Genomic DNA, 25,518 nt, shown 5'->3' with positions numbered 1-25,518 from the left:
ATCCATTCTTGGACTTGCCGCATTTAGTGCGCCTGCGCGCCGCTGTCTACGGCGCATGCGCCGTAGACAGCGGTGCCCATTTTCGGGCAAATATCTCCTAAACCATATAGGTTTAGGAGATATTGCTTGGACCTACAGGTAAGCCTTAATCTAGGCTTACCTGTAGGTCAAAGTGGTTTGAAGGGGTTTACTTCCTCTTTAAGAGGAACATTGTAACATGTAGTTCTATAGATCAAAGGAATAAACTTCCGTCTTTAAATGAGGTCAGTTAACCACTTAAAGACTAAACCTTTTTTCTGACATTTGTTGTTGCAGTATCCTTTGCTAGAAAATTACTTGGAACCCCCAAACATTATATATATTTTTTTATTAGAAACCCTAAAGAATAAAATGGCAGATGTTGCAATATTTTATGTCGCACTGTATTTGCGCAGCAGTCTTTCAATCGCATTTTTTTTGGAAAACATACACTTTAATAAAAAGAAGAAACATTAAAGTTAGCCCAATTTTTTTGTATAATGTGAAAGAAGATGTTACGCCACAAGAATTGTGATCTTTATTCTAAGCAAAAAAAAATGTGATTATCGTTTCAGCCAGAATCGTGCAGCTCTACTCTGTACTGATACTGGCTAGGAAGGGGTTAAACATCAGGGGCGATCAAAGGGGATACCTGTGTGCCTAGTTGTTTACTGTATGTGCTGCTTTCACTAAGGGAAGAGATCATTTTTGTTCCCTGCTTTGCAGGAACACAATCTATCCCTTCTCTCCCCACCCGTCCAAATGGAGATCTGCCTTGTTCACTGTGTATTTTACCAATGATCGGTGCGTGCCAGAGAACAATCCTGTGCCCCACATCCCCGCAGACCGGCTTATGTTGTGAAATAATTATTCACAGCAGAAGTGGTCCACGTGTGCCCCCTGCAGGCAGAAGTGCAGAATCGCCTATGTATAAGTGATTCTGAACAGGAGAGATGCCCTGTAGCAGTAAAACTGCTATGGGGCCAGTCTTTAAGTGGTTAAAGGCTTAGCGCAAGCCCCTTGAAGCGTACCAAAAGCTTGCTGACAGTTTAAGGCTACTTTCACACTGGGGCCGGCGGTTAAAGCGGCGCTATTTTTAGCGTAGTTTTAGCTGAAGTATTCGGCAGCTTGCGGGGCAGTTTTAACCCCCACTAGTGGGCAAATAAGGGTTAAAACCACCCGCAAAGAGCCACTGCAGCAGCGCTTTGCCGGTGGGTTTGCAGTACTGCCGCATTGTTGTCAGTGCGAAGGGGCGCTTTAGGAGCTGTGAATACACCGCTCCTATAGCGCTGCAAAGATGCGGCTTGCAGAACTTTTTTGACCGTCCTGCAAGCGCGCCGCTCCAGTGTGAAAGCCCTCGGGCTTTCACACTGGAGACACAGGAGAGGCACTTTACAGGCGCCATTTTTAGCCATGTTGCGCCTATAAAGCGCCTCAGTGTGAAAATAGCCTTAGAAAAGCTTGCTGTTCACATTGCTCTTTTACAAGCTGAAGCCTGTGTGAATTAGGCCTAAAGCCTCATACACACGATTGTAAATTCGGCCAGCAAAAGACGGATGAGAGCTTTTGGTCGGAAAATGCGACCGTGTGTATGCTCCAAAGATTGAGAGCATGTTCCCAATTTTTTGGTCGTAAAAATTTCCGATCGTTTGTACAAATTCCGATGCGCAAAATTACTACGCATGATCGGAAACAATTTGACGCATGCTCGGAAGCATTGAACTTCATTTTCTCGGCTTGTCGTAGTGTTATATGTCACCGCGTTTATGAAGGTCGAAAGTTCAGAGAACTTTTGTGTGACCGTGTGTATGCAAGACTGCTTGAGCAAAATCCCGTCGGAATTCCAGCAGGAAAACCATCAGAGATTTTTCCAACCAAAATTCCGATCGTGTGTACGGGCTTTAGATTGTCTTGATGGTTACTGGTGTTTGGTTGCCTCCTAATATACGAGCGCCACTAATGTCTGTGGTCATGTTCACAATTTTTTTTTTTTTTGTTGTTGTTGTTTCAAAACAATACAATGATATGTAGCTCTTAAATGAAAATGGCTATGTTTGCATCAAAGTCCTGGCCTGTGTTTGGCCCTAGAGAAATGAAGCTGGATCGTCTTGTTTTAGCCAGTCGGTTTTGCCTTTGTGCAGATTCTTCATGTTTTCTTCTCTCTAGTCTCTTGTCTATGTTTTTCATTTCTTTTCAAAAATAAATAAATCAGTCAACAGGATTTTCAAAATTACATTTCAGCTGTGTTCTGTTGAGTTCCATGGAAACAGCCATTGGGAATGATCGAGTAAACAGTTACTGATTCAGATTTGCAGGATAGTTCGAAGTTTTATTCTGATTTAATAGTTTGTCTTCTAGCCCAGTATACGTTGCCAAACCTATGACGCCCCTGAACCATGAAAAGTTCAGAACGGGGGCTTCTGTGCTGCCTTGAAAAAGTCTCATTAAAAAGCAGGCATTTTTATTTTTTTCAAAGAAGGAAGCAGATTACTATTAACTTAGGCCGCTTTCACACTTGTGCGACTTTGAACATCAGTCGCATGATAAGTCGTACCCCATGATTCCCAATGATAACCATTCATATCTGTATGACTTCAAGTCGCACCGACTTCAAAGTAGTCCCTGTACTACTTTAATCCGACTTTGATGCGAGTTGAAGTCCATAGACCTCAAGTTTACACGGACATTCCCTGAAATTGCGTCCGCAAAATCACGTGACTCTTAAGTCGTGGCAGTGTGAAAGGGGCCTTAGTTAATCTCTTCGATACTGGGCACTTTTACCTCCTTCCTGCCCAATTTTTGACTTTTAGCACTGTCGCACTTTGACAATTGTCCCCACACTGTACCCATATTAAATTGTTATCATTTTTTTTTTTTTCATACAAATAAAGTTTTCTTTTGGAGGTATTTAATCCCCACTGGGTTATTTTTTGCAAAATAAAAAAAGAAAACATTTTGAAAACATATGTGTTTTTTCTTCATTTTTGTTTATAAAATTTTGCAAATAAATAATCTTTCTTCATAAATTTAGGCCAAAATGTATTCTGCTCCATTTCTTCTGTGAAAATAACCCAAATCAGTATTTATTATTTAGTCTATAGGAAAGTCCACAAACTATGGTGTGTATCTCTGAAAATTGATCAATCCTGATTTACTGATGAGGCCCAAAAACTCCAGGACAGTACAAATATCCCCCAAGTGACCCCTTTTTGGAAAGTAGTAATTTTTGTCGCAATTTTTTGGAAAAGAAATTTAAAAATTTTTTTTTTTTTTTTTTTTTTTTGTAATTTATTTATTTTTTTATTATTTATTTATTTTTACATACTGTCACCAGTGCAGTACAGCATCATACTGGTGTGGCGGTGATCAAAGACAGCAGGGGGGAAAAAAACACACGCACACACACACACTTTTTAACACTGTGTGACCAGAGCAATACAGTGTTGCCATAGTAACACTGCAAAACTCTGGGAAAGTGATCAAGATTTTTTTTTTTTTTTTTTTAATTATTACACATTGATTGCTTATACCAGGGAATTTCACTGGTATACCCAACAATATTTACTGAATAATATTGATTCATTCAATGTGTATTGTGTTTAGATGTGTTTGGCCACAGCTAATCACATGGTACAGGTGGACTGTGATCGGCCTTGTACCATGTGATCACTGTGACTAATCACAGCCAGCAACACAATCGTACACAATGAATGGCATAAATCAAAGTCGTTCATTGTTTACAATTGCCATGCGATCTGCTGTGATTGGTCACAATGATCACACGGTACCGGTAACCGGCCAGAATGAGAGGTCCTGCCCAGCCGTCATTTGACAGGCTAGGTGGGAAGTGGTAAATTGTGTTTCTTAGCTAACTAAGCTTAGAGCTTTGTTTAAAATCTAGTATTATTCATGTTGTTCCTTTTTTTTTTTTATTCTGTTTTAGGCATATTTTAGAAATGCTCAATATCAAAGCATCAAAATAGAGCCATATCTTGTAACACACATCTGTTCCGTTCTGATTGAATCCATTGATGTGTTATGCCACATGTGGGGGGAATAGATAGACCGCTATATATAGATAATAATTTAAGCTCAGTGGATGCCATTTATCACTAATACCTACTGTTTGTTTTTCTGCAGACATGTAAAGCCTTCCTACCTGCTATGATGGCCTCCAATCATGGCCATATAGTGAGCATTGCCAGCTCTGCTGGACTGATAGGAGTCAATGGACTTGCAGGTGAGAACAATGGTCAGCATATATGAGTGCAGCAGTAAGCCCGGGTTCACACTGCCTTTGATTTGAAGTTGGACCCCAGCACAACTTTAGCACGACTTGCAAGCGACTTCTTTCACAGGAGTCAATCCAAATCATACCAAAGTCGGACCAAAAGTAGTGCAGGATCCTTCTTATAAGTTGGACCAACTCAAGTCACACTGATTAGAACGGTTCCATTACACTGAATGGGGTCCAACTTCTGATTCAACAAGTGCTCCAAATCGTTTGCCGTATCGGTGTGAACCAGGCCTAAGGGTATAAATTCACAAAACATTTTTTGTGGAGGCGTGAAATAATCTTGTGTTTTTTAGATGCTTTTCTTCTTTCTAGAAGAGTATAGTTGTAATTCTTCTTCTAGCATAGAAATGTAAAGGAATATTCTGGTTGCTCAAAGAGTGCAGAGCATCCTTTAGACATTTGAACTTTTAATAACATCCCTTGGAATTGATAAAGAAATCTGAATTGTATCTAATAAGGGCAACATGTGAAATATATATTTTACATTGTTTATTGTTGGATCATTTTGATAAGAGCGAAAAAACTGTCCGCTTCTAACTCAAAGTCCTTTTTATGAACTCCTTCACTGAAGAGTACCATGAAGTAGTGCATCTGCCACCAGTAAATCAGATCATCACCAGAAATGAATGAATGGAGGCTTCCCAAAAATCCATCTCCTGCTAAATCCATAGGTCATAATACTTCTTGACACACTGTAGAACGCATAACTTGATAGTAGGTCAAATATCAACACACCCAAAGATGTCAGAGGAATCTCCCAATAAGAATTGAGGAGACCCCTGGGGCTAATGGTCCTCTTCTGGTACCAAAGGCGAGTTGCATTGGTGGGTACTGGTCAAGCTGCATTGATGGGCACTCACGAGTCTGCACTGATGGGCAATAATAAAGTTGTTAATATTTATTTATGTAACTTAATTCTGCATAAAACATTTAAGTGTCATTTCATGAGATAATTTATGAGGGCGTGTTTAGGGGCAGGGCGGTGTAGGGGTTGGGTGGGGAAACTGGTGGCGAGTAACCCTTAAGGCCTGGCTAGTAGCTCAGAACTTGAAATTTTAACCTCTCCATGCTGATGTAACACAAATATGCTAGAATGCGATTTTTTTGCTGTGGGGTCACATATTTGCGTATCTCCTAGGTCACCTAATCGCTGTGATAGCTTCTGATCAATCGTGAAGCCCGCCCTTGTGTTTTCTTTCTCTGTGAATATAGGAGAGTGATTCTCCCCTTCCTCCTTTCCTCCTTCCTCTTTCCTCCTTCCACCTTTCCTCCCTCTTTTTAATTAGAATGAGTGTCAGGTCAGTGTGTTTTTATTTTTTACTTTATTTATTTTTAAAGCAAAATATGTACTTGTTTTTTGGCTATCCTACAGGTACAACTAACCTACACATATGTGGTATCTCTGATCGTTAGGAGCAGGATAATTGAATTTGTTCTTGGGAAGGTTATGGTAGTACCAAGAAATATACAGCTAAATTAAAAAAAAAAAAATGTTTTGCTTTTTTGTGTCAGTTTTCCTTTGATAATGGGGGGAAAAAAATCAGGAGATATACATTACTATTTACCACCAAATTAAAGTCCAATTTGTCCTGAAAAAACAAGGTATGATCCACCTGTATGCACAAAGTAGCTGTGATAATATGTACAGTTTTACTAACACATGTCAAAGTTGCAAAGTTGTGCTTAGGTATTTAGACTAGTTTTACCCTTTAGCACGAAAGGGTTAAAGTATGCCTGTTCTGGATTTGTGACTTAAAAGCACTAAAATCAGACATTGCCAAACAACTAGCACTTTCTTCATTGCTAGCAATAGCCGCCCCCATAATTCCTTTATGAAAGTGTATAAAGGTGAACTTTGAGTCCCCCCAAGCCAGCCAGGATATCTTCATTACTGACAGTGTGTGGATTGCAGATTAAGTTGACTATAAGATGATTAGAATTAGTGGTGCAACGGATTGTCACCGATCCGTGATCCGAACGGGTCAACCTGTTCGAATCTGACTTCATCACCCCTCTGGCCGGTGTAACGACATATTCGGCGACCCATCGCAGTTTGCTACGGAAGTGACGTGCCATCTTGCTAGACCCCACACTCGTCCACAGTAAGGATACACTAAGAAGGGGGAAAGCGGACATGTTGTTACACTCACTAGAGTTTTGCATTTTACACGTATTTATAACAGTAAAGTCAGTTTATATAGTGAAATACAGGACTTACAACTTCGTCTGACTACTTGGATCTTGAATTTTAAAAGCAGCGTCAGCCCTGCTCATCTCACAGGTTTGCTAATCTGACAAGTTCGCCGCTTTTAAAATTCAACATCCTAAGTAGTCAGACAGCGTTCTAAGTCCTGTATTTCACTATATAAACTGACTTTACTGTTATAAATACGTGTAAAATTAAAAACTCCGGTGGGTGTAACAACATGTCCACTTTCCCCCTTCTTAGTGTATCCTTAGTGTGGACGAGTGTGGGGTGTAGCAAGATGGCGGCGACGGAACGTCACTTCTGTAGAAAACTGCGATGGGTCACTGAATGTCATTACACTGGCTTCTAGTCTGGTAAGGTAAGACTAAACACTAGTCTTCCTATACTGTATACAGTGGGGAGATGTCTGTGGATATGCAGTGCAGGAGATGTCTGTGGATATTACAGTGAATGGGGGAGATGCCCATTACAGTGGGGGAGATGATGTGGATATTACAGTGGAGGAGATGACGTGGATATTACAGTGGGGACTCTGAGATTGTGGATATTGCAGCAGTGGGGGAGATGACGTGGATATTGCAGCAGTGGGGGACATGACGTGGATATTGCAGCAGTGGGGGACATGACGTGGATATTGCAGCAGTGGGGGACATGACGTGGATATTACAGTGGGGGAGATGATGTGGATATTACAGTGGGGGGATTTTTTGCTGATCCGAAAAATTATCCGATCTGTGACTCTGCCCGAGGAATGATCCAAACCATTAATTTTTTCATCTGTTGCACCCCTAATTAGAATGGTAGGAAAAAAACGCTGAATGGGCAGGAGGGTGATTCATTTTTTTCTTAGAGATAGACTTTAAAGCAGAACTGTGGCCATAAAACAAAAATTGTGAGCAGGAGGATATAATATTTATTATAGAACAGACATGCTGTGTCTCTCCTGCAATACTGCAATAAAGGCTTCTTGCCTTCCTCTTTGCAATTTTCTTTACACTATACAATGAGACGCCATGTGTAGCTGAGTGTACAACTCTGGCATCTTGTGCTATGCCATCCCATGCCAGCCAATCAAGGCAGCTGAAGACCCAGTAACCAGAAAAAGCCAGGGAGAAGATATTAAAGCTGTAACAAAATGTGGAAAAAGTGAAGCTCTGTGAATACTTTCCGTATGTGCTTAAGACAGGTTATCGGTTAATTCTATTACTCTAAAACTTGATAATACTGAAAAGGTGACCTTTGATATTTTGGTGACTAACCTCTTATCATTCTGCATGATGACACTGCTAAAGTACATAAGCCACATAACTAGAACAAAGTTCACAACCTCTTCCCTGCTACAAGAGCTTGTAAAATGTACAATGCCATAGAAACCACAAGGCACCAACATTTACATTGCTGCTCATGGGAGTAGCTTTCTAAAGCAACGATCTGGGCAAGCTGTGTTTTTTTTTTTTTTTTTGTGTTTTAGTGTGGAGGTTGAGAAATATTTAAAGTGGTTGTAAACCCTTACAACCAACTTTGACCTACAGGTAAGCCTAGATTAAGGCTTACCTGTAGGTCCAAGAAATATCTCCTAAACCTACATGGTTTAGGAGATATTTGCCGAAAGACAGGCACTGCTGTCTATGGCGCATGCGCCGTAGACAGCGTCGCGCAGGCGCACTGAGCACGCCGCGGTCAACTGCAATATGCCGCAAGTGGCGGCTCCCGTGCGCATGCGTAAGAGTGACGTCATCGCGGCTTCGCCGAATGACAGCGGCGGAGCAGCGAGACCCACCGAGAAGATGGATGCGCCGGACTACAGGGGACAGCGGTGACTTCGCTGGCTCCTGTGTCAGGTAAGTGACACGTAATGGACTACTATGCGATGCATAGTGGTCCATTATGCTTTACCTTTGCAAGGAATGAAAGAGGAAGTAAACTCATCAGGGTTTACTTCCTCTTTAAATACTGAATTTGCTTATAAAAACCTTTTGGGATTGATTTGCTAAAACTGGAGTGTGAAAATCTGGTGTAGCTGCGTACGGTAGCCAATTGGCTTCCAACTTCAGCTTGTTCAATAAATCTTTGAAAAGAAAAAGTGGAAGCTGATTGGTTTCTATGGACAGCTGCACCAGATTTTGCCCTTAGTTTTAATCAACTCATATATTAGAAACTGTTTGCTACACAATGGTCCTACTATTTTTTATTTTATTTTTATTCTTTATTTAAAGCGGGAGTTCTGATGTTTTTTGTTTTTAAAAGTCAGCAGCTACAAATACTGCAGCTGCTGACTTTTAAAATAAGGACACTTACCCACCCATCGCGCCCGCGATCTCGGCACCCGAAGCCGATCTCTCGATCGGCTCTCGGGTGCTGCCGCCGCCATCTTCGGTATGGGAATCAGGAAGTGAATTGCGCAATAAGAATGGTCCCTGCTGTCTCTGGGAGCCATGTGTTTCCCAGGAGACAGTGGGGGCCCCGCAGGAAGTGGCGTAAATACCCGCAGAATCTGCAGCCATCTATGCCCGGAAGTGGGTGCAGATACCTGTATTATACAGGTATCTGCACCCCCCCCGAAAGGTGCCAATTGTGGAGCGGAAGTTCCACTCTAGGGTGGAGCTCCGTTTTAATGGTACGCATCAAAATAATACAACATGACAAGATAACATGAATGGGTACAAATAGGCCATTTGGAACAATCCTCAATCACTAACATTCAAAAAAAAAAATCGAATACAAGAATCAGAACTTGTGAATTAAGCTTGCAAGCTGTCATCTACTATGGTTTTATATTTTTTTTTTTTGTATATTTTAATAGAGGTTATGGTTCTACTGCAGGAACCAGGAATTATTGGGTACTTTTAACCTCTTGCGGACCGCCCCATGCACTTATACGGCAACAGGGAGGCCACTCTGCAACGGGTCATGTACATGTATGTGATCCAGCATTTCTGGGTAGGGGGCGCACACCCACTGCCCTATCTATACTCTAATTTGCTACAGCAAAAGTCGGTTAGCAAGTCCCGGCCACTTATTTATGACTGGGACCTGTTCATCGGTTTAGCAAATCAAAGTACAGAGCCCTGTGTTTACAAACAGCACAGGGCTATGTACTCTGAGCAGAGATGTGGCTGTTTTTTGCCCCTAGAAGTTAACCCCTTCCCAGCCAGTGTCATTAGTACATTGACAGTGTACGGTATCACAGTCCCACTATAAGTTGCTGATCACCGTCATTACTAGTATAAAAAATAAATAAATAAAAAATTCCAATATATATACTAACATTGTAGACCCTAGAAGTTTCACACAGACTTTTTATTTATTTTTTATTTTGTTAATTGGATATGTTTTATAACAAAGAAAAACACATATTTTTGGTCTTTTTTTGTTTTTTTGTTTTTTTTGTTTTATATAATAAAAAATAAACTCAGTGGTGATCAAATACCACCAAAAGAAAGCTCTATTTGTGTGAAAACAAATTAGATACATTTCGTTTGGATGCAACATTGTATGACAGTGCAATTACCAGTTAAAGTGCAGTGCTATATGGCAAAAAATAGCCTGGTCATGAAGGGAGACAAAACCTTCCAGTGGTTACATTTTGAGTGTCCCTGAAATCCAATGTATTTTTTTATTTTTAATTCACTTTAAAAGCAGCGACTGGTGTGCGGTACGGTCCAGCCAAGAGCAGTGCTGACCTCGGCACATGACACCGCCAATCCCAATTGGGGATGCCTTTGAAGCATTTGGCGTGACACGCAAAACCAGTCAGGCTTTTTCATACCAGGATTTCCCAGCTCCTATGTGGCACATTGGAATCACCACAATGCTTCCTTGATGGTTGAGTACCTCATTTATGCATGTATGAACTTAATAATTATGTTTGCTGCAGTAGTTGATTAATTCAGAGCCATGGACTTTATTGCTCATTGCTTGTCTGACATATTCTAAGCCAGGGCTCAAAATTTCAAGTCCTGAGCTACTAGCCAGGCCTCAAGGGTTACTCGCCACAAGTTGCCCTGCCCCTAAACACGCCCTCATAAATTATCTCATTTAATGACACTTAAATGTTTTATGCAGAATTAAGTTATAAAAAGAAAAATATTAACAGCTACTTTATTCGTGCCCACCAATGCAAGCTGCCTGTGCCCACCAATGCAGCCTGTGTCCATCATGCACCCTGTGCCCACCATCCACCATGCAGCCTTTGCCCACCATGCAGCCTGTGTCCACCATCCACCTTGTGCCCACCATGCAGCCTACCTGTGCAGGGGAAGAGAGGAACAGGTGAGCAGCCCGGATGTTCAGAGTGCAGCCAAGGAACACGGCGATATTAGCTTTAATTTCAATTGCTGTTTTCCCGCCTCTCAACGTCATAAACAGCCCCGCCCCTGGCCGGGGAACTTTGAGTGACAGATCACCTGGCCTGGGATTGGACGTGTGATCTATCAAAGTCCCGGTTCTAGGGGGCGGGGCTGTATCTGACAGTGAGCGGCGGGGAACATGGCAATGTGAAATGAACGCTTATATCTCTGTGAGGGCTGTTCTAAGCTATGGAGGTTTGGCCTCAATATATTTATGCATGAACTTTCTACTTATGTTTTCTATAATATTTGACCAGTTTAAAGCCAAAAACATCACTATGTTGATGAGGACAAGGGCCTCTTCCCCACAACTCTGGCCCGGTGGTTGTGGGGGTGCAGGGTGACTTATCAGGATCTGGAAGCCCCCTTTTAATAAGGCTCCCCCCCAGATGCTGGCCCCTTCCTGTGTGAATGGGTATGGGGTACATTTTGCCCCTACTCATTCATCAAAAAAGTGTTAAAAAGTAATAAAATGTGCACACAGTTTTTGACCAGTCCTCCCTGGTGTAGATCCATTTTCAGTCACGATGAATGCCAGCCGCCAATTCGTGGGGGGCAAAAAGTGAACCCACCCCCGTGTGACATCATCGACCAGGGCATAATCTATATCCGTACCTGTATATTGCTGTACTTCAAGTGGCTATACCGGGATGATGCAGCTGCAGGCAATCCTGGTTTTTGGGGGGTTTTTTTCAGCCAGCTAATTTGCCGCTTTTACAAGCATCGGGAGGAGACCCGAGTGTTCCGCCAGATGACCATACAGCTGATCAGAGACCAGAATGGCTATGAAAAAAAACAGAAGCGATGGAGCATTTAGTCACTTCTGGTTTCCTGGTTGTAAACAAACCCTTAATGGTTTAAAATAAAAGATTGAATCATTGCAGAGGAGAGATCTAATAGACCCCAGATCTCTCTATAAAGAATACCTGTCACTGCCTATTGCTATCACAGGGGATATTTACAGTATATACCTTGTTACTACAATAAGTGATTTAAAAAAAATGAAAGCGACAGTGTAAAATTAAATAATGAAAAAACAAATAACTTGAAGCACTTGCGCGCAAAGGCAAATGCATGCGTTGGTGCTGCACGCATGCAAACAGCGATTCCCCCACACATGAGGTATAACCACACATGTCAGATCGAGGGCAGTAATTCTAGCACCAGACCTCCTGGTTAAATCTATATGGTAATCTGTAAAGGATTTTAAGGATTATATAAAGGATTTTTTCACCTATGGATTATGAGAGTTACAAACTTTGTCGCTGTTGTGCACAATTTTACATTGTGACATATTTGGTATCTTTTTACTAGAAGGAAGCAAGGAAGGATCCCTGGTGCCGCATATTAATGGTGTCCTGTGATAGTTATGTGAGAGACAACCTCAGCATGGGCTCCCAACAGAACACATTTCACTCTGCCCCTCAGAGCATGACTAAATGAGGGGCGGGGTGAAACGTATTGGGGCCATGGCCTGGCGGGAGCCCAGGCTGAGGTTGTCTCTCCCATAACCATCACAGTACACTATGGATGTGCGGCACCAGGGATCCTTCCTCTGTTCCTTCTAGTGACTATAGGAGCTGGGATGAGCTCCATCCTTTGCTGGCACTCCTGCAATGAATACTTCATCACCCACACTACTCCCCACAGTGATCAAGCCTGAGCTATACACTTGCATATCATGGGTCACACTTGCTATATATTTACTCGGTGTAACATCTTTTATATTTTACCAAACAATTGGGTATTGCATTTTTTTATTTATTTTTTGTGCATTAAAATTCGAATAAAATGCATCTGAAAAACTGGTGCACAAATACTGTGTGACATAAAAAAAACACCTATCGTTATTTTATTCTCTGGGGCGTTTGCTTTAAAAAATATATAATGTTTGTGGGTTCTAATATATAATGTTTGGGGGTTCTAAGTATTTTTCTAGCAAAAATATAGTTTTTTACATGTAAACAAAAAGTAGCAGAAAAGGACTGTTTTAAAGAGGAAAATGAAGCTATGATACAAATCATAACACAATGGTTATATTGTTACATGACTCTTGGTTCTTTGAATGTGTGCAGAGCATGATCTGTTGCAAGATTCAGATACTTTATTAATCCCAAAGGGAAATTACTATTACAATACAGCAATTGAACAATAAGGTATTTGTATAACTATAATGTAATGTGCACAGGTATGTTGTTCTTTGGTTTAACTGAAAGTACTTTTCATTTAGCTTTAGTATACTTCCTTTCTAGCGGGATCACGTAGGAAATGTCACTCTTTTCGTTTCCTATTGAATTTGCTGTAAGGTTTCCACCGGAAACATGAGGGCAGCTGAATAAAGGGGAACTGACTGGTAAAATGCAGGGAGAAAGGCGTTTTTTTTTTTTGGTTCGTAGTGCTCAAACTCCCCCCTCCCCCAAAGTTGAATGAAATCATTACAATTGCTTTATCTTTACAAATAACTTTTGTAGTGTGAGAGCAGATTTGATGTAAATTAAAGGGTTAATTGGTAAGCCTGCGCAGACTTCCCATTCCATTGATTTACTTTGTATTTCTTTTGCAGATTATTGTGCAAGTAAGTTTGCAGCCGTCGGGTTCGCGGAGTCAGTTGGCCTCGAGATGTTGGCTCTGGGCAAAACTGGTGTGAAGACCACAATTGTTTGCCCATATTTTATAAACACCGGGATGTTTGATGGATGTGCAACAAAGTAAGCAAGAAAAAAAAAAATTGTATTAGAATTTTTAATTGTAAGAGACTAGAATTTGGTACACATCAACTTCTATACAGATTTAGAGTTGCAATCTGCAATTGATAAAGCTTCATTCCCTAGTCCATATATGTTCAGTTAATGTGCCACTGCTGGTGCTCACCTAGCTGACCATCTCCATTCTGCAATCCTGCTGGTGAGGTGTATGCTGATTTTTACACCTGGGGAGATCACAAAGTGGCATGACATGACTGGAAGTATGGCAAACGCGACTTTATATTTTATTTGTCTGTCATCTTGCCATTAACTCAAGGTGATGGCTCCTTGACCTTTTAACCACCTGCCTACAGGGCACTTTATCCCTCTTTTTGGCCAGGCCAATTTTCAGCTTTCAGTGCTGTTGCACATTGACCTCGCAATTGTCATTCATACAACACTGTGCCCATATAAGTTTGGTATAATTTTTTTTGGTGGTATTTCACCAGTTCCCGACCGGCGGACGCCGATGGCAGAATGGCACGGGCAGGCATATTGGCATAAAGGTGCTTACATTTTTATATGCCGCGTGCCAGTCGGGACCCCCATGAGTCTGGTCGCGGGTTCCGCGGACTCGATCGCAGCAGGGATATCCACGATCGTCTCGCGGGGGGGCTGAGCGAGGAGATGCCGTTGTAAACAGCATCTCCCTGTTCTGCCTAGCAACAAGTGACGCTGATCTCTGCTCCATGTGATTGGAGCAGAGATCACTGTTCACTAACACAAAGCCCAGCCCCCCACAGTTAGTAACACGCCCCCTAGGAACACTTAACCCCTACACTGCCACCCCCTGGTTAACCCCTTCACTGCCAGTGTCATTTACACAGGAATCACTGCATTTGTATAGCACTGATTGCTGTATAAATGACAATGGTCCCACAAATGTGTCAAAAATGTCCGATGCGTCCACCATAATGTCACAGTCACAATAAAAATCGCTGATCGCCGCCATTACTAGTAAAAAAATTAATTATTAATAAAAATGCCATAAAACTATCCCCTATTTTGTAAACGCTATAACTTTTGTGCAAACCAATCAATAATCGTATTTTTTTTTTACCAAAAATATGTAGAAGAATACGTATCGGCCTAAACTGAGGAGAAAAAAAAAAAAATATATATATATATATATATATATATATATATATATATATATATATATATATATATATATATATATATATATATATATATATATAATAAAAAAAATTATTATTATTTTTTTTGGGGGGGGGGGGGGGGGTAATTATTATAACAAAAAGTGAAAAAATAATGCTTTTTTTCAAAATTGTCACTCTATTTTTGTTTATAGCGCAAAAAATAAAAACCGCAGGGGTGATCAAATACCACCAAAAGAAAGCTCTATTTGTGGGGAAAAAACGGACATCAATTTTGTTTGGGAGCCATGTCGCACGACCGCGCAAGTTAAAGCGATGCAGTGCCAAATCGCAAAAAGTGGTCTGGTCAAGCCAGCGAAATGGTCCGGGCTGAAAGTGGTTAATCACTGCTGGTTTTTTTATTTTTCTGCTGAACAAAGGAAAAAAAAGACACATTTTTAGAAAAAAATTAATTTTCTTTGTTTCTGTTATAAAATTTTGCAAAATGGTAACTTTTCTTCACTGATGTGCGCTGATGAGGCTGCACTGATGGAGCTGCACGGATAATCAGGGCACAAATGGAGCTGCACAGATAATCAGGGCACAAATGGAGCTGCACGGATAATCAGGGCACAAATGGACCTGCACGGATAATCAAGGGCACCGATGGAGCTGCGCGGATAATCAGGGCACCGGTGGAGCTGCGCGGATAATCAGGGCACGATGGAGCTGCGCGGATAATCAGGGCACCGATGGAGCTGCGCGGATAATCAGGGCAGCGATGGAGCTGCGCGGATAATCAGGGCAGCGATGGAGCTGCGCGGATAATCAGGGCACCGATGGAGCTGCGCGGATAATCAGGGCACCGATGGAGCTGCGCGGATAATCAGGGCACCGATGGAGCTGCGCGGATAATCAGGGCACCGATGGAGCTGCGCGGATAATCAGGGCACCGATGGAGCTGCGCGGATAATCAGGGCACCGATGGAGCTGCGCGGATAATCAGGGCACCGATGGAGCTGCGCGGATAATCAGGGCACCGATGGAGCTGCGCGGATAATCAGGGCACCGATGGAGCTGCGCGGATAATCAGGGCACCGATGGAGCTGCGCGGATAATCAGGGCACCGATGGAGCTGCGCGGATAATCAGGGCACCGATGGAGCTGCGCGGATAATCAGGGCACCGATGGAGCTGCGCGGATAATCAGGGCACCGATGGAGCTTCACGGATAATCAGGGCACCGATGGAGCTTCACGGATAATCAGGGCACTGATGGAGTTGCAGTGCCCTGATTATCAGTGTAAATGTCTCGTCACTGGAAAGTCACTTATTGACACACCTTTCCCGATACACTGACAGTACTGAAAATGGGCATTTGTTTACATGTGAACAGCTGTGATTAGACACAGCTGATCACATGGGCCGATGTGATTGGCGAATTACCTCGATCGGTCCAAAGAACACATCGATCACAGAATGCGTCAGAGGGTGCACAGGGGGGTGGGGTTCTGGGAGGACATTAGCCAGAACTGGATGAGCGTGCTGTAACCGTCTTTTGGCTATAGCACCGTCGGCAAGTGGTTAAACTCTTGAGCTTTTGTCTCCTGCAAGTAAGCAGAGGCATCTCCCTAGTGAACCGTTTATGGTATTCATGGAAAAGTAGTGATCACATAATAACTTCTAGTTTTTTCTTTTCTCTCTTTTTTTTTTTTTTTTTTTTTTACAGATGGCCTCGGTTCCTGCCAATTTTAGAGCCAGAGTATGCCAGTAAGACTATTGTAGATGCCATCCTAAAAGAACAAGTATACCTCATTATGCCTCGTGGTCTATACATCGTATTTGGTTTTAAAAAGTGAGTGAGAAAACGCAAAGCATTGTCTTTATGTGCAAATGTTTTCTTTTTCTATAATTAGACATCTCAGGCTGTGGAGAGGCTATCGTGCAGGTAAGTGGGATGTGTCAAATTTGTGCAAGAAAAGTTCTGCTTTAGGATTAGATGGTTTGAATATAAGCAGTTTTTATTAAAAAGATGTCCACAATTTTGTCACAATGCCCTGCACTCACAGTATATACTCAACCTGCCCCGTTGCGTCATCAACATATGCATTATTTAAACTGAGAGGCTGAGGGCATCATGTGGCGAAGAAGTTCAGGTTCTGTGGAGGACAACTCCAGATTGAAGACTAACCCCCTCTATGCACTTTCCTCACACTTTTGCTTCACACCAATCTCAAGAGAAATCCGTATGAAGCCCTTCTTTGTAAACTGATCGATTAACTACTTCATCAGGGCAACGACAGTTAGCCTTGCACCTCTTTACTGTAACTAAATTGACTATTACAAGAGCATGGAAACACCAACTCTTAGCTTCAAAGCTGTCAACAACTGTATGAATGACATTATGGTCAATGAGAAATTGACAGCCATATTATCAGATGCCCATGAGAAATGTATTCAGGTTTGGCAACCCTGGATTGTTCATGCACAGCCATCTTGGTTCAGCAATACTTAACAATAATTTTTTTGTCGATCTAGTGGTCCTGTGTTGTGGATTCTTGGGACTTCTCTTCCTTTTTTCTTGCTTCCATTTTGTTTTCTTTATCTTGTTTCCCCCTTCCCTTTCTCGATTTCCTCTGTCATCTTATTTCTTGGTTAGCTAATATGATTATTTGGCCAGCAGGCTTTGGCTTGGTCTTGCCAGGTTTCATATGAGTAGGGCAGGCCATACATTCTGCATTTCTTTTCTGCAACCACTGCTTGCAGGAAAGTCATTTGCACGATTCTCCCTTCAACACAGACAGTGTTGACAGGGAAATCCCTCCTGCCTAGCTATTGTCTTCTCCCGGCAGGGGGAGCCAAATGCGGGCGGGGAAAAAACATTCCCACTGGGAGAAGACCGTGATTATCACTAGTGGGTATAGCAACCGTTCGCAATAATCCCAAGAGAATCTGGCAGGCTGGTTGTACCCAAGTTGATTGATCAACTTGGCACATTCATCCTGCCCATTAATGGTTCAAATCTTGGCCGATTCAGCATTCGAACCGTGTATGGCCAGCCTAACTTTCATTCATGACAATATAGCATGCTGTATGGCTTTAATATTTTAGTGTTTATGCATATACATAACTTGGAATGCAGTTTGATGTCTGTTACTGAAATCCACAAATTGGCTTGAATCCAGTATTTTTGTGCCTTGGTGTGTATGTTCTTCCAGCCTGCACCTGTTCACTTTATACTGTAACTGTCCAATTGTTGGTTCTATTTGACTAAACAATAATAAAACCGTTTGTAAAAGAAGACAACCCCGAGCAGATTTTTTTTTTTTTTTTTAATAAAAATACATTTGTGCACAAATTTGAAGCCAGGGACAGTCGACTAGCATTTTTAGGATGACATCAATAGTATTCAATGTTTCTCTCAGTACATTGTTTACAGTCTCCTAGATGGGGGCATTCTATATTTTTTACAATGTGAACAGTGTGTATGCATTCTGCTTCAAGTTTTATATATTTATTTGCCTGGTAACCTCTTGGGAGTACCACTTTGCATATGTTCCAGAAATTGTTGTATTTGTTTACATTGTATTGTGTACTAATTCTTGTATTCTTTATTTTATTGTTTAGCCTTATATCTACAAAGCTGGGAGTGGTTCTTGGTGACTACTTTGGAGCTTTTCATTTTATGGATCATTTCAAAGGACGAGTTAAGAAAGAGTAACCTCAATATCTCTAGTTCTTCAGTTTCCAGGTTTAAGGAGACCAGTGAATGTATGATCAAACTCTTTTATAACTATCAGAGTTTTTCCAATAAACACGTCTTTAGATTTTGATTTCAATGTTTGACCGAACTCTCTAAATGTATGACCCAACTCTGTTATAACTTGATCCATCAAAGACTATTATTTCCAATAAATAAATCTTTAGGTATTTCTTTACATGTATGACTAAACTCTCTTATAACTAAGGCCAATTTAGATTATTTGATTTTCTTTCCTGTTACCACGGGTAGCAGGAATGAAAATCCCTTGATTTCCCCATCAACACTGAATCCCTCCCGCAGAGCTATTGTGTTTTCCCAGTGGGGGGGCGCTGGGAGTTGACCTTGTCGTGTCGGGAGAACAGCGTGAATATTGCTAGGGGCTGTAGCAGCTAACAGTTGCATGCTAGAATAAGCCTGCGCATACATGGATCAAATTTCGGCCAGTCCCTGCTGAACCAGCCGATATTCAAACCATCTATGGCCAGCTCTATCAAAGTTTATTTTTTCCAATAAACAATTCTTTAGATTTTCATATGCAAAAAAACGAAAATTTTTTTTAATACTTTGACATTTTATGATTTTCCAATTGACATATGTCTGTCTTATTAAAATGTAAATAGCGTAATAATGACATGAGTTTCTGAAAAACTTCTACCATGACCGCTAAAACAAAGTGAAAGTGGTTTTATATATAACACTCAATTGAGATTTAACTGGACAAAAAAAGTGCAGCTTTCTAAAAAAAATAAAAATAAAAATAATGCAGCCATAGAAGTTCACACTGTTCCTTTTTTTTTTTATTTTTTTTTTTTTTTTTACCATTGCACAGATCGGACCTGGTCCCCTGCTGGCACTGTCCACACCTCCTTTACTGTGTCTGCCCCCAAAGCAGACTGCTTGCTGTGGCAGTAGACATGTGGGTTCACTCCCAAGCCAGGCTGTGAAAGAGGCCTTACTCAGTTTCTCTCAACATATTCTTCCATTTGCAAAGTAATTTAAAGTGTTAGCCTGCCCAGATTATTTAAGTAACCAACCTCTGACTTTTTATATCTCTCACTGGCACCCAACCCTGGGTCAAGAAATTGGCCAGAGACAAGCTCTTAGATCTGGGGTCTCCAAACTTTCTGAATGAAGGGCCAGTTTACTGTCCTTCAGGCTATAGGAGGGCCGGACTGACACCAGTGGGACTAGAAAATGCCCCAGCATCAGTGGAAGTAAACAATGCCTCTGGCTTGGCATAAAAAGAAATTATAAATTGTACTTCGTCATTAGTGTAAATTGAAGGAATAGTTCCTTGTCGTTGGTATCAGGGGAAGGAATCATGCCCTATCGTTGGGATCAGTGGGAGGAATAGTGCTCCATCATTGGGTGTCAGTGGAAGGAATTATACTTGAATACTAGTGTCAGTAGAAGGAATAGTGCCTTGTATCAGTACTAGGAATAGTGCCCCAAGGGCCGGATAAGTAAATGGCCGCGGTTTAGTGACCACTGCCTTATAGGATTCAGCCGGCATTTACCCAACTAAGAGTTTTTTGCTCATCGAACCATGTAGTCATTAAACCTCCCTTCATCTACCTTTTTTGCATATTGTGATTGGGTGGACCAACCTTTTAGTTGCCTTGGGCCTAAACTCAGCTCTTGGCACATAAGGTGCAAGATCTACTTAATGCATAAAGCCTCTCACACACGGTATGATTGTTGGCCAACCGAGCGTCTGATTTTTATCCATTGGGTGTGAGCCAGGATCTTGTCTTGTATACTAACGGTACGCAAATTGTCGTTTGACAACACGAACGTAGTGACGTATTATGAGGAATATCAGCTCTTGGGCACCATCCTTTGGGCCCCTTCTGCTAATTTTGTGTTTTGTGAGCATTGATTCCGAGTATGCGTGTTTGTTACGAAAATCAGACGTGGAGCTGTTGTCCGCCGAAAATTTACTAGCCTGTCATCCAACACTTGTTGGTGGAAAATTGGACAACAATGGTCTAAAGGTAAGAATTTAGGACAACAATCTGTCAACAGACAATCAACTTCCAACAATCGTACTGTGTGTAGGAGGCTTAAGCCTGTGTATAGCAAGGAAAAAAAGTGTAGTGCAGTCATCTATTGCTAGACTACTGATTGCTGTAAGTTGATGAAAACTAAAATCTCCTATGTGTTACTACATAGTATCGCTTTTTGCAAGACAATTCTAATGCCGCGTACACATGATCGGAATTCCGGCCAGAAAAAGACTGATGAGAGCTTTTCATCGGAAAATGCGACCGTGTGTATGCTCCATCGGAATTTAGCTGTCCGAATTTCCACCAGCCAAAAATTTATAGCATGTTCTCAATTTTCCCGACAGAAAAACTTTCTATCGGTAATTCCAATCGTGTGTATGCAATTCCGACATGCCAAAAATCACGCATGCTCAGATTCAACGAGACAGAAGCTATTGGCTACTGGCTATTGAACTTCCTTTTTCTAGTCACGTCGTACATGTTGTACGTCACTGCGTTGTAAACGATTGGAATTTGATGTGACCATGTGTAGGCAAGACAGCTTAAGCCGAATTCCGTCGGGAAAACCATCAGAGCTTTTTCCAACGAGAATTACGATCGTGTGTACGCGGCATTAGTCTGCACAGCAGTGTATTATTTTGTGTATTTACATATATATTTAATATTTCCTTTAATATAATTTAATATTGCCATGTTTTCATAATGTTACAACTCCTCATTTACATTACATTAAAGGACATGCTCAATAAACCAGAATAAAGACTACTGGAGACTCTTCAGCAATTAGTAATCATGTTTTACATCACTGCTGTAAGCTGAAATGTGACTGGCTGCTACATGTTGTGTACATATTTATTGCTCTGCAGTGCTGTACAGAATATGTTCTTCAGAGGTCTGCTATATGGGTGGTATATCTTGTCCCCAAGAATCAGCCTTGCTGTAAGATCCTTTAGGATTTGCAGCAAGTAGAATGTAACATTCTATGCAGGATGGTTTCAAACAATTGCACCATGACAGTTATTCCTAAGTAAAACTGACCTAGCTATCTGTAACCTAATGTAATACACAACATTTACAAATATTAAAACATTTAAACTTTATAACGTTCTTGGCAAATAGCCAGTGTTGCGGGTATAATAAATACAAAAGTGCTGGAAATAAAAAAAATGTTTTGCCCAAAGCAGCTATATTTCAGCTGCCATTTTCACCTACACTAGAACAAAATGGTGACTGAAATCTATTTGGTGGCAAAACACCATCCCTCCTTGTTTCAAATTAGGTTCTTTTGGCTAAAACCTTAGTGGCTTAGCAGTTAGCACTTCTGCTTTGCAGAACACGTCATTTGTTCAAATCCCAGACAAGACACAATGCGCATTGAATTTGCATGTTCTACCCATGCTTGTTTAGGGGTCCTCCCACACTCTAAAGACTTGCTGGTAGGTTAATCAGACCCTGACTAAATTGGTCTTGGTATGTGTAAGATAGGGGCCTTAGATTGTAAGCTTCTTGAGGGCAGAGAATTACCAGTACTATATACACCTGTTATAAATAGATAAAATCCAGTAAACCGCAATGTCTGCAGAAATAAAATTAAAGTATTGTAAAGCCTTTGTCTCTTTTTCTTTTTTTTTTTAAAGAAAGATTAACGTGTTACTAAAATTATAGCCTTAATTATTACATTTTTGTGTAATTTAGTGTGATATGTCATTGTCCACTAATAAAATTGTTTTATTTTCAAAAATAAATGTTTATAATATACAGAGTGGCATTGAGCTTTTTTTTTGGTGTAAGCCGGTGGTTGCCGCACTCACAATTTTGAATCCTGCGGACCACTAACATGAATTTTACATGCCTTATACACACAATGCTCCAGCTTTCTGCCTCCACCCCCATCCCCCCCCCCCCCCAACTCTGTATCACACTGCTGCCTTACACAGACTCCTTATTGGCTCTCACCTCCTTCCAGCCATGTGCTTCTTCCCACAGTCTTTGATCAGCGCTGCCATTGGAAGTCCCCTCCTTCTTCACCTCCTGCCAGGGCTCGAGTCCTGCGGGAACATGTGGGAACGGCGTTCCTGCACTTTTTTCACAGCAGAAACGCCGTTCCCATTTGCAGGACTAGAGCCGCCCGAGCCGAATGAGATGTATGCAGAGTAGCGCAGGAAGCGCCTGTCTGCCATAGGTTCTCTCTCTTGTCACTCATCGCTGTTCGCTCCCCGGCGGCCCCTCCTCCATGACATTATCTGGGATAGATGAGAAGAGAGGAGGGCTCTCCAGGGAGCAAGCAGCGCTGAGTGATATGAGAATGAACTTACTACAGACAGGCGCTTCCTGCGCTACTCTGCATACTGGCAAGTAAGATCCCCTCATGTGCCCTGTAATGTGCCCCGTGCCCTGAGTGCTATGTGCCCCATGCCGCAATGTGCCCTGATGTGCTATGTGCCCCGTGCCCTTATGTGCCCTGATGTGCCCCATAATGTACCCCGATGTGCCATGTGCCCCGTGCCCTGATGTGCTATGTGCCTCATAATATGCCCTGATGTGCTATGTGCCCCATAATATGCCCTGATGTGCTAAGTGCCCCATAATGTGCCCTGAAGTACAATGGGCCCCATAATATGCCCTGATGTGCTATGTGTCATGTGCCCCATGCCCTTATGTGTCCCGTGCCCTTATGTGCCACATAATGGGCCCCATGCCCTGATGTGCTATGTGCTCCATAATGTACCCCGTGCCCTGATGTGCCATGTGCCCCATGCCCTGATGGGCTATGTGCCCTGATGTACTATGTGCCCCTTGATGTGCCCCAAGCCCTGATGTGCCCCATGCCCTGATGTGCTATGTGCCCCGTGATGTGCCTTGATGTTCCCCCGATGTGCACTTATGTGTCCCGTGCCCTTATGTGCTATGTGTCCTGGTGTGTGATGTGTCCCGTGCTCTTATGTGCTATGTGTCCCATAATGTGCCATAATGTACCCCGATGTGTCATGTGCCCTAATGTGCCCCATGCCCTGATGTTCTATGTCACTCGTGCCCTGATGTGCTATGTGCCCCATAATATGCCCTTATGTGCCCTGAAGTGCCCCATGCCCTGATGTACTATGTGCCCCATATGCCCTAATGTGCCCCATGCCCTTATGTGTCCCGTGCCCTTATGTGCTATGTGCCACATAATGCGCCCTGATGTGCCCCATGCCCTGATGTGCTATGTTCCCTGGTGTGTGATGTGACCCGTGCCCTTATGCGATATGTGCCCCATAATGTACCCTGATGTGTCATGTGCCCTGTGCCCTGAAGTGCCCCATGCCCTGATGTGCTATGTGCCCCGTGCCCTGATGTACTATGTGCCCATAATGTGCCATGTGGCCTGATGTGCCCCATGCCCTGATGTGCTATGTGCCCCATAATGTGCCCCGATGTGCCATGTGCCCCATGCCCTGATGGGCTATGTGCCCCATAATGTGCCCTGATGTGCTATGTGCCCCGAGCCCTGATTTGCTATGTGCCCCATGATGTGTCATAATGTGCCTTGATGTGCCCCGTACCCTGATGTGCTATGTGCTCCCATGTGCCCCGTGCCCTGATGTGCTATGTGGCCTGATGTGCCCCATGCCCTGAGGTGCCCATGTGCCCCATTGTCCAATTTTTTATTTTTTTTTGGTGGGGGAGTGGATCTTGGGTGGGAGTTCCCACACTTTTTTTTCCCCAGGACTTGACCCCCTGCCTCCTGCTCTCTGCACTGCTCCCAGTGCCTCCCTCAGGAAAACTGAACTAGAGAGGAGGCATCGAGTATAAATACACGCTGCCACTGGAAACAACATTGGGCGGTATACATGTTCATTTGCGGCAGACCCCCTGGTGATCATCAACATTTTCTCGTGGACCACTGGTTGGCGATCGCTGGTGTAAGCTATTCTGAAAACTTGTTGGTGCTGAGGTAACCACTGACTCTTTTTTTTTTTTTTTTTTTTTTTTTTAAATGTATTCTTAGGTTCCAGTAAAGAGAGCACTCAGTGCTTTACAATTTAAATTGTAAATACAACCGGATTCAGGGGCCCTGGTTGCAAGAGCTTACAATCTAAAAGGAAGAGTTAAGTGATACAAAAGGTAATAACTGAGGGATGAGCTGAAAGAGAGTAAAAGTACAGTTTAATAGAGACAGAATACACTTCCCTGAAGAAATGCGTTTTTGGGGATTGCCTAAACGAAGGCAGGCATAGGCAAAAGCTGGAGAGATTGGGGAGTTCTAGGGGTTTGCAGATGTTCTGAAAAGCCCTAGAGGCAAGAATGGAAGGAGGTGATGAGGGGACTATAGAGTAAGAGGAGAGGTCTTGGGAGGAGAGAAGACAGCTTGGGTGAGGTTTTAGGATAAGGTTGGTATTGTAGCTAAAGGCAGAGTTGTGAATGACTTTGTATGATTTTGTTAAGGGGTGGCAGACACTGGAAGGTTGGTAAGGTGGATGAGTCTAGCAGCAGCACTCATGATAGGCTACCCCTTCAGTCTATGTAAAGATAAGCCACTGAGCAGCAACGGAAATATGAGTTTGGCAAGCTTGAGATTGGAGGCACTGGCAGCAAAAAAAGTGGTTGGTTGCATACATTTTTATAATATATTATACAGTATCTCACAAACGTGAGTAGACCCCTCACATTTTTGGAAATATTTTATTATATTTTTTCATGTGACAACACAAGAAATGACACTTTGCTACAATGTAAAGTACAGCTTGTATAACGGTGTAAATTTGCTGTCCCCTCAAAATAACTCACACAGCCATTAATGTCTAAACCGCTGGCAACAAAAGTGAGCACACCCCTAAGTAAAAATGTCCAAATTGGGCACAATTAGCCATTTTCCCTCCCCTGGAATCATCTGACTTGTCAGTGTTACAAGGTCTCGGGTGTGAATGGGGAGCAGGTGTATTCAATTTGGTGTTATCGTTCTCACTCTCTCATACTGGTCACTGAAAGTTCAACATAGCACCTAATGGCAAAGAACTCTCGGAAGATCTGAAAAAAAAAATTGTTATTCTATA

At 42.2% G+C, this 25,518-nt stretch overlaps 1 protein-coding gene across 2 annotated transcripts in view; it reads left to right on the top strand.

Moving 5' to 3' along the window:
• SDR16C5 (short chain dehydrogenase/reductase family 16C member 5) overlaps positions 1-22,240 on the top strand; it is a 76,068-nt gene extending 53,828 nt beyond the window's left edge. For both annotated transcript variants that reach the window (XM_077492724.1, XM_077492725.1), the window contains exons 4-7: positions 4,159-4,258; positions 13,437-13,581; positions 16,443-16,568; positions 18,341-22,240. In XM_077492724.1, coding sequence (XP_077348850.1) covers positions 4,159-4,258; positions 13,437-13,581; positions 16,443-16,568; positions 18,341-18,434 — 465 coding nt within the window. In that variant the 3' untranslated portion in view covers positions 18,435-22,240. The remainder of the gene's footprint in view (positions 1-4,158; positions 4,259-13,436; positions 13,582-16,442; positions 16,569-18,340) is intronic.
• The last annotated feature ends 3,278 nt before the right edge of the window (positions 22,241-25,518 follow it).

The sequence above is a fragment of the Lithobates pipiens genome, unplaced genomic scaffold (assembly GCF_037356315.1).
Source record: "Lithobates pipiens isolate NorthernLeopardFrog02 unplaced genomic scaffold, aLitPip1_a1.2 Scaffold_19, whole genome shotgun sequence".
Classification (NCBI taxonomy): Eukaryota; Metazoa; Chordata; class Amphibia; order Anura; family Ranidae; genus Lithobates; species Lithobates pipiens.
Note: the sequence above shows the minus strand (reverse complement) of the source record. Positions and strands in the feature narration are given on the sequence as shown.